General features: G+C 36.7%; 1 protein-coding gene across 1 annotated transcript; it reads left to right on the top strand.

Moving 5' to 3' along the window:
• Positions 1-775: 775 nt before the first annotated feature.
• On the top strand, positions 776-1,468 carry LOC111915615 (uncharacterized). Its single transcript, XM_023911256.1, has one exon. The coding sequence runs from the start codon at positions 776-778 to the stop codon at positions 1,466-1,468; it is 693 nt and encodes a 230-aa protein (XP_023767024.1).
• Positions 1,469-10,296: the final 8,828 nt, after the last annotated feature.

Raw genomic sequence — 10,296 nt, 5'->3', positions numbered from 1 at the left:
TTTCTGTGGATGTTTCAGGTTTAATCTATGTTATCCAGGATCTCAGGGACAAATCAAGGCAGCCAAAGAAGGATAAAAAAAGTCCACCAGTAGGAAAGATAAGTCCAAATGGTGTGCTTACCATGAAGATTTTGGTCACATGACAAAGGATTGCATAGCCCTAGGAAAGGAGATCAGCTACCTCATTAGCAAAGGGCATCTTAAAGAGATCCTCAAAAAAAAGTCCAAGGAGAATAACCAGGATGGTCACAAGATCCCGGAAAAACTAGGATCTCCACCCCCAAACGCAAAGATAATTAATGTTATCTCAGGTGGATCTAAGATTTGTGGTACTTCTTATTCTCACGCTAAAAGGCATGCCAAGAAGAATCTCTAAAACTGAAAAGGAGGATAGACCACAAAAGAATACCTCAGTTAGCAACGAAAAGGAAATCACGTTGACGAGACGGACATGGAAGAGATCCAGGATCCTCACCATGATGGACTCGTGAGAACACTATACATTGCCAACCATTTCATCAGAACGATCCTTGTTCATGGAGGATCCTCAGTCAACATCATACTCTTGGACACACTGATGAGGATGAACATCACGAAATCGAATATAATCAAAAGATCCTCGGTCCTCATAGGATTTAGCGGAGAAACGAAACACACCATCGGGGAGATAAAGCTACCAATATACATAGAGGGGGTAAACTATATATAAAATTTTTGTGTTATTGACACCTTATCTTCTTATAACGTGATATTAGGTAGACTGTGGATCCACGAGATGAAAGCGGTTCCATCAACATATCATCAGTGTGTAAAGATGCCTACTCTGTGGGGAACGTTGAAGATCATGGGAGATCAACAAGAGTCAAAGGAATGTTATAAAACCTCTATAAAGCCTACGACGAAACCCCAGCAAGCATATCAATTAAGGCGGGGGGCACGACATGTTCTAGAAAAGAAAGAGCAAAACATGAAGGAAGTGCCCCTGAGTAGAGAGGATACTAAAGCTAAAGTCCTCATAGGATCCTCAATACCTGAGCAAATTGAGCAAGACCTATTAAACTTCCTTCGAGCCAGAAACAAGAGGTTCGCATGGAAACACGAAGATATGACAGGTATAGACAAGAATATTATCACTCACAAACTTAATATTGATCCTTCTTTCAGACCGATACATCAAAAGAGAAGGAAGTGTGCACCCAGAAGGAATCAGATCATCCAAGAAAAACTGGAAAAGCTCCTCAAGACAGGGACGATCAAGGAAGTGAAGTTCCCGGGATGGCTAGCTAATGTAGTTGTCGTACAAAAGAAGAACGACAATTGGCTAGTATGTGTAGACTACACGGATCACAACAAGGCTTGTACTAAGGATCCTTTTCCTTTGCCACACATTGACTCCATGATAGATACAACGGTTGGCGATGAACTCTTAACCTTCATGGATGCTCCAGCAGGATTCCAAAAAATCTAGATGGAACCATCCGATCAAGAAGATACAACATTTATAACACCAATAGTTATATATTGTTACACTGTAATGCCTTTTGGTCTTAAAAACGCAGGTGCAACATATCAAAGACTGGTGAACCGGATGTTTAAAGATAAGATAGGGGATACCATGGAGGTCTACATTGATGAAATGGTGGTGAAGTCCATGAAAGCTGAAGATCATCTCATGGATCTCAAATAAGCCTTCGATATTCTAGATGAATACAAGATGAAGTTGAATCCGTCTAAATGCCAGTTTGGGATGAAGTTAGGCAAGTTCCTTGGGTATATGGTAACCAAGAGAGGAATAGAAGCAAGCCTGGAGCAGATCAAAGCAATCATCGTGCGAAATCTCCATCTTCAACAAAAGACATTCAAAGGCTAATCGAAAGAGTAGCAACACTCAACAGGTTCATTTCAAGATCCTCAGGAAGGTGTAAGCCCTTCTATGATATCTTGAAAAAGAACAAGAAGTTTCAATGGACCGAAGAACACGAAGAAGCTTTTCAGAAACTCAAAAGATACTTAAGTTCCACACCACAACTGGTGAAGCCTATAGATGGAGAACCACTTCTCCTCTACCTCTCGGTATCCTCAAGTGCAGTAAGTGTTGTCCTAGCCAAGGATCTTAACAGAGACCAACATCCTGTCTACTATGTAACTAAAAGTCTTCTGGATCCTGAGACCATGTATTCTTATCTCGAAAAATCAATTCTTACATTAGTAAATGATTCTACTAAGTTAAGACATTATTTCGAGACACATAATATACATGTGAAAAGTAATTATCCTATTAAGAATGTGATGAGAAAACCAGAGATGTCACGAAGGATGGCACAATGGTTAGTGAAGTTAAGCACGTTTGACATCAAATATGAGCCAAGATTCGCCATGAAGTCGTAAGCATTAGCATACTTCGTGGCTGACTTTAGTGATGATCTACAAAACGAAGTAGACATTGAAGCTAAACAACTCCTAGAAGATGAACACTTGGGAAAATGGAAACTATTCATGGATGGAGCATCAAACTAAAAAGGAACTGGGCTAGGGATCATACTAAAATCGCCATGGGGGATATCCTACTCTAGGATGTTAGTTGCGAATTTAACGCAACCCAAAATAAAGCGGAATATGAAGCGCTCATCATGGGACTGCAATTGGCTAAGGATCTTCAAAATTAAGGATCTTCAGGTATCTTTTTTATTCTTTATTACTAACTAATTACTTCAATGGATCTTATGTAGTGAAAGGTGGCGAGGTCCTCAAAAAATTAGCCTTTGATTTTGAAAACATTAGTCTAACCCAAGTTCACAGAGAAGAAAACACAGAAGCAGAGACATTAGCCAACTTAGGATCCTCCCTAAGGATCCCACCAGAAATGATGATCCCTATAACCCACATAATAACTCCAGCTATAGACGCCTTTTCCGACATACATGATGATCCCGAACAACCAATAAGTGTAGCAGCCATCAGAGATCCTGACCCTCAGATCCCTCCTCAAAGGGATCCCGACGAACAGGATCCTTGAAGAAGTCCATGATCATGGATCCAACCCATTATGGAGTATTTCCAAAATGGCATGATCCGAACAATAGAAAAAAGCGTAAGAGCATTCAGAACAAGAGTCTTAAGTTTCGTAATAATCCAAGGTAAACTCTATAAAAAGTTTATGGCAGGTCCATACCTTAGATGCTTGGAAGATCCTGAAGCTGCATAAGTCTTGAAGGACATACATGAAGGAGACTGTGGCAATAATACTGTGGGCAGATCCTTATGCTCCAAGGTATTGAGAACATGATACTACTGGCCAACAATGAACATATATTCTTTTCTACATGCTTAAAAGTGTGATGCTTGCCAAATACATAGCAATATCCTACATCAACTAGCAGAACCTCTACATCCTATTATCTCTCCATGGTTATTCATGAAATGGGGAATGTATATAGTGGGAAAATTACCAATAACTCTAGGAGGAAGAGTCTTCATGTTGGTGATGACTAATTACTTCTCGAAGTGGATCGAAGTTAAAGCCTTCATTCAGGTTAGAGACAAAGAGGTAGTCGAATTTATTAAACGTAATATCTTGACCAGGTTCGGGATCCCTACTAAAATAATATGTGAAAATGGATCCCAATTCATAAGAAAGAGGACAAGAGACTTTTGCACGAGTTGGGAAATCAAAATGATAATGTCCACTACTGTTCATCCCCAAGCTAATGGTTTAGCAACAAGATCATAATAAACAACTTGAAGAAAAGGATAGATGAAAAGAAAGGAAGATGGGTAGAAGAGCTTACTTTTGTCCTATGGGGAGATAGGACTACTTCCAAAGTAGCCACAGGTCAGACCCCCTACTCCTTGGTGTTGGGGACAGAAGCAATGATCCCTAGCGAAGTAGTGATCCCGACAACAAGATACTTGCTCCAAAATCATGAAAACAATGACAGGATCCTTGCCCAGGATGTTGACACTGTTGACGAACTTAGAGATCATGCCAATATACGCATTTTTCCTCATCAACAAAGGATCGCCAAGGCTTACAACTGGAACATAAAAATTAGAAGATTTCAAATAGGATACTTGGTATTAAGGAAAACATTCTAAAACACCAAGGATCCTAGTGCAGGTAAATTAGCTCCTAAGTGGGAAGGACCATATCTCATAGACGCTGAAGCAGCAAAAGGAGCATATTGGCTAGCAACACTCGAAGGAGACATTTTGCCAAGATCCTTGAATGTTATACATCTCAGAGCATACTATATATAAATAAGATCAATCGATCTTCAACAAAACCGAGGTGAACATGTTCTTTACCTTAAACTTTTCATCATTACTTATTTTCTCCTCGAATACATTACTAACTTAAGCATCGGAGGGACGTTAGCTAGACTAACGCCCACCCTTAGCTAATGATTGCTATTTAGAACAACGTACAACTAAGGATATCCATAAGCAATGATCCTAAAACGTAAGGATCCTCAAGGTTGAAGATCCTGAAACATATGGATTTTGACACATGACGATCTCAGCATCTTAACACTTGGAAATTTCATTATATCAACGGTATGATCTTTAAACTATCATATACACAAGCTGGAGACTGATCATCTCTCCTATGCGTAAGGGTACTTAATCCCCTCTAAGGTTTAAAGAGCTAATTACCTCTTTCACACGAACTAAGGTTTATACACCTCACTTGAATGCACGATATCTAACTATGGGGTACGAATAAGGAGATCATTTCACAATGCAGTGGCTTGGCAACCCTCTTATCTTTGAACATAAGTTAAGATCCTTAAGGTTTATAATATTTTCATGTTATCTAAATTTTGGATCTTACCCTAGTAATTACATAAGGTTTATAACATCTTCATGTTATTACACGTTAGGATGTTTCCCCAGAAAATACACACGAATCATAACATTTTCATGTTATCATAAGTAGGGATTTTTCCCATGAAATATGTCATAAGTTGGGATCATCCTGGTATGATCTTATGATTAAGGATCCTCATCATTAAGGATCCTCATCGGTAAGGATCCTCATCAATAAGAATCTTATCATCAAAAGTCAACAACGATCCTAAGTTCTTTCCTAAGTTAAGATTTATCCTTAGTAAATTCTAAGATTGAAAAAATTATGAAGCTTAAGGAAAAATGAGAAGATAATCAGGTTCCATCTTTCCTTGTTCTTAACTTTGAAAACTTTTAAGTAAAATTAAGGATCTTAAACTTTTCAGGATCCTAAACCAATTGCTAATTTATAAACTTTCATCACTTCAGAGTCATTTACTATTTTATATTGATATCTTTAAAGAAGTTTTAAAGCACTTAGATTGACCAAAATTTGTTCTTAACAAATTCTATTATACTTGTTTTATTATAAAAATTATTTGACACTCTTAAGGATTACAAGTCAGACATCAAAATTTTAAAGAAACTTTTAACATTTTAAATTGCTTAACAAAGTCAGTTCTTATTATTTTAACTTATTACTTTTAGTTGTTTAACTAATTCAATCCTTATCAAATCATTTCATATATTATTTTCCAAAGGAACTTTATCTTGAAAATTATTCATTGTTTTTAGGATCCTAACTACGCAAAGAGCTTAGTATCATATCATGCAGGTAAATGAAACATAGAAAGATAAAGGAAATATTAACCATTGTATTCAAAATAAAAGGCTTACAGAATTACAGGAGTCAAATGGTTACATCAAAATACTACACTACCCCAGCCACCTAAAAGGCCTAGACCTTAGCCTGGTCATCATCGGCCTTCGTCTCCTCCTTGTCCACTTCTGGTTGAAGTGCAGGATCCTCAGCAGTGGTGATATGCTTGCCAGTTAGTTTGGCTAGTGCCTCGTGCCATTGTACTACATTCCAGGATCCTTAATGCTCAAGATCCTCCGCCAACTTGATCTTAGCCTCCATGATAGCCACCACATCACTTTCCTTCGCATAGGCAATCACCTCCTCAATCTCTGCAGAATGCTCTTCCTTTTTCTCAGCCTTCTGTTTGCTCAACAAATCCACCCTCCGGGGAAGATTCGCATTGGTGGTCCTCCAGATTTTCTCCTGCTCTTTTAGAGCAGACTCAACTTTCTCAGCAAGGATCTTGATATCATTGGTGAACTGAGAAACACGAGTGGAGACCTGAAATAAATGCAAACATCAGAAAAAGAAGAAGCATGTATGATAAACTAATAGAAATAATTCTTATACATAGGAAACTTATAGCCTGGGAAAATGAGGTCAACTTCCCAATAGCATCCTCGATGTTGAGGTTCTCTATGTTGGAATCTGTGGCCTCAGAAGTCTTCCTCTTTCGGAATCCTGGAGTCTTCACAACCAGGTCAAGCTGGGCTTTCTTTAAAGGAGGCAGCGCAAAGGGCTTCTCCTGCTTGATCCTGACCAAGCCACTTGTCATGTCATCCTCAAGGTCAGCCAAAGCGAAGCGAGCACTGGAGCGAACAGTCCTGGAACCTGCACAAGAAACAAGGATCCTGATGAGATTGAAGATCCTAAGACAATAATTCAAATAAAAAAGAAAGAAAGATATACATGTAGACATAGAAGCTGTGTTGGAAGATCCTTCTTGGAGACTAGATTGATCAAGTTTGAGAGATCTATCTTCCTCTAGGAGAAAAAGAAAATTAACAATCTTATCCTTTGTGTCCTTAGTGGCAACAATGAGCTCCTCGAGCTTGAAACTTGTAATAGAAAAAACAAAGTAAGAATAAGATTTCAGGATCAAGAGTAAATGTATTGAAATCCAACCCTTCTTAACCCAATCTTTGGGTAAGAAATCTCCGCTAGGAATAGAGTCACACCTGACAAAGAAGTATCTCCTTTTCCAAGGCCCATCATTGTGCTTTGTTTTTAACACAAAAGGAGGCTTTCAACTCTTGAACTTGAACAGGAAGCGAGAATTGCCAAAAGTTGAGAGATGATCGACAAGGGCCAATTTAGCCAGACCCATGCCAGGATCCTGCGTCTAATTCAGACACTCAACCCAGTACAGGATCCTCCAAATGATAGGCATCACTTGGACGAAAAAAATTCGTGATCTCGAAAATCTCTGAGACCACTCCAGAAAAAGGGAATTTAAGGCCTAAAACAGAGAAGGGATACTCCGATAGCACATCCAAGAAGAGGAGATGAAGTCTGGTTGGATCAAAGGGCCTGTAACACCCGTGTTTCGAGGCTAAGCATTGATATGATGATGTAATAGTTAGGGTGAACAAATTTAATTTATCTTAAAGTAATAAAAAGGAATTAATTGAATGTTATGTTCATTAAACTTTTTTATAAAGATATAATAAATTACGAATGAAAATAAGCGTCAAAAATAAAATAATAGATAAACCCGATATCAATGAAGAAACTTGTAGTGGTCGCTACAAGGATTCCGGAGATATAACGAACGCCGAAATCCGAGTTATAATGAAGAAATTATGACACGTTGAAGTTTCGCGACAAAACTGACACGGCACTGTGTGACGTAAAAAGTGAGTTTATGATAAAGTGCTTTTTAGCCTTAATGATCTAAATAAAAGTCGTAGTATACGTTAAACCGAGAGTGTGCATAAAAAGAACGTCAAAATCTGACTTCGTATGAGGAAGTTATGAATTTTCTATGATTTGGCATAGCATTGTGGAGCCCGAAGTTCAAATTATAGATCGAGCGATTTTTACCTAAACGAGAACCGAGGATCTCGTCAATAGGAGTGTAATGATAAAAATATAGACGAAAACGGACGTCGGATGACAAAATTATGAATTTTTAACGGACTTTTTCTGTCATGTCCTATTAAAAATATAACTTTAAAAACAATTTCAAAATTAGCCGATGAATTCTAAAAGAAAGTTGTAGAGTACGTCTCTACCTAAGCATGGATATAAAGAACGTCAAAAAAAAAGGAGCTCGTATACAAAAGTTAGGAATTTTAGAAGTCGTGTGTATAAATTGCGAATGTTGTTCGAGGGGAACGCCCCGTGTTCTCGCAATACTAGGTCCGAAGTTAGCCATGACTCTCCATCGGATGATCAACATGTATCTGTACGAACATGCCGTGTAAGCGGGTACACTCTATGCACCGAGGTATGCACAACATACCTACGAGGGTACGCCCTACATAACTGAGGCTTCGGCCTATAAAAGGAGGTGCGAGGTTGCCATATTTTTTACACCTTAAACCCATTCTTTCTCTCTCTCTCCCTCTCTCTCTCTCTTAACCTCCCAAACACCCCCAAGCATAGGAAACTTCCCTAGCACGCGAAGGCTCCGAGAAAAAAAAAAGGGATTTTCAGTTCGGAACGTTCTGCCTCCGCAGAACCCAGTTTCCAGCAAACCTCCCGGTTTCGTCAAAGGAAATCATATTTTTAAGAAGTGAAGCACTGTCTAAGTTGGAATCACCACCTTATCAGGTGAGTTCATAGTTACTTTCATCTTACACATAGATATGAAATATTTTATATAAATTACGTGCTATGTGCGGATGTTATCTGTTTACTTGAGATCTATGCTAGATGAACAATTTTATACATGTTTTTAATAATGTAAATTATATATGTATTTTATATCTACAAATATGTTGGGTAAAACATGGGTATATGAAATAGTTGATGTGTGATGAAATAAAATGATGAGAGGCCTCGATGTTTACGATGATCTAGTCATCTAGAGGAGTATAAATGACAACCACAGACTATTCTAGGCAGTCTAATGGAACGCTAGTAGGCTGATAACCTGTAGGTGTTTATTTGAACTACGAGTTCACCAGATGTACTCCATCCCCCCTGGTTGCCTTATTTGACATGTATTGCTGAGGAATCCCCTAAGCAATGTTGTCCATCTCGATGAAAAATCCTTAGGTTATGTCCTTTATAATAGATGCTTTAGGGATATAAAGTGAGGATAACGGCAACGACTAATTGGTTTGAATGATTTGATGAAAATAATAAATTTATTTATTGTGGGTTGAAAACCCTATGTGCTCATCAGGCTCCCCAGCCTAACCCACTCAGTTTCTTGTATATTAGGTAGTGAAACAAGAGCATAGATGCGATGATCAGATAAGAGATTATGGATTATAGGCCAGTAGAAATAAATAGAAATGTTGTAAGGCCTATTTTGTTTTTGGTCTATGCTTTTGATCTTTATTGACGATGACATCTCGAGTTTTTTAATGTAATGAAAATACATTTCTTCATAAATGATTTGATAAATTCTTGTCTATATTTTTTGGGAAAAAAATTCCGCAACATATTTGTTTAAAAAGTATACTCTGATTTTCAAATAAAGCATAAACAAATCGGTGAATTTAAACATGCTTTTATTATATTAGTGTTTTCTCAAATAAGGTGAATTTAGGCTTTTTAAGTTGTGAATTGTGATGAATGTGTGAACTGCTATCTAATACAACTTCCAAGGCTCGAAACATCATCAGATGTAAGCTTTAACCTGTAAATATATTTTATTAAACTGTGAATTTTTGTATTAAATTGTGAATTAAATGTATTAAGTAGTGAATTGAGTATATTAAGTTGTTAATTTTTTTTATGTATTTTATGTTTGCTTCTAAAATATTAGATGAAAGAAGCATTATACACAGATTTTATTTTCTCTAATATTGAATAATTTATATAAAATTTAAATTGTGAATATTATGTAAATTAAAATTTGAAAGAAACACTAGCCCACATATCTGAAGATATAACTGTAAGTTTTAAGTAGAGAATATGGATATGAATGTATAGTTTTTGTGTATTAAACTGTAAATTTTAATATATTAAGCTATTATTTTTTTGTATTAAATTGTGAATTGACTGTATTAAGCTGTAAATTGATTGTATTAATTTGTCATTTTTTTATGAAATTTATGTTAAAATATGAATATTTGTATTAATTTTCTTGTTAGTGTTTTTTGTGGAGTAAATATATAAGAATGTATTAGTTTTTATAATTACTGAATTAAACTCTAAATTAGTAAATTAATCGGTTTATAAAACTGTGAATATAATACTTAAGCTGACAATGCATGATTTTATATACAAATTAGGTTTAAAAGAATGATGCTTGCAACATTGACATAGATGGTTGGTGCTGACGTGTGGTTAGTGGTGATGGTGGCAGAGTTTGAGTTTGACTCTCCTAAATTTGTGAATTATTGATCTTATCATTGTATTAAATTGTGAATTTTGTGTACTTCGAAATTGATAAGAAACGCGAGTACAAATCTTGCCTTTTATTCTGCAAAATTGGATGGCTATGGTTAATCAATTATTTTCTTTTTTCTTTT

Source organism: Lactuca sativa, chromosome 5 (genome assembly GCF_002870075.4).
Source record: "Lactuca sativa cultivar Salinas chromosome 5, Lsat_Salinas_v11, whole genome shotgun sequence".
Classification (NCBI taxonomy): domain Eukaryota; kingdom Viridiplantae; phylum Streptophyta; class Magnoliopsida; order Asterales; family Asteraceae; genus Lactuca; species Lactuca sativa.
The sequence above is the reverse complement of the archived record's forward strand: the minus strand, read 5'-3'. Positions and strand labels throughout refer to the sequence as shown.

Excerpts from the sequence above, each read along its gene's own strand:
- LOC111915615 (XM_023911256.1), top strand. The coding sequence starts at position 776 with ATGAAAGCGGTTCCATCAACATATCATCAGTGTGTAAAGATGCCTACT.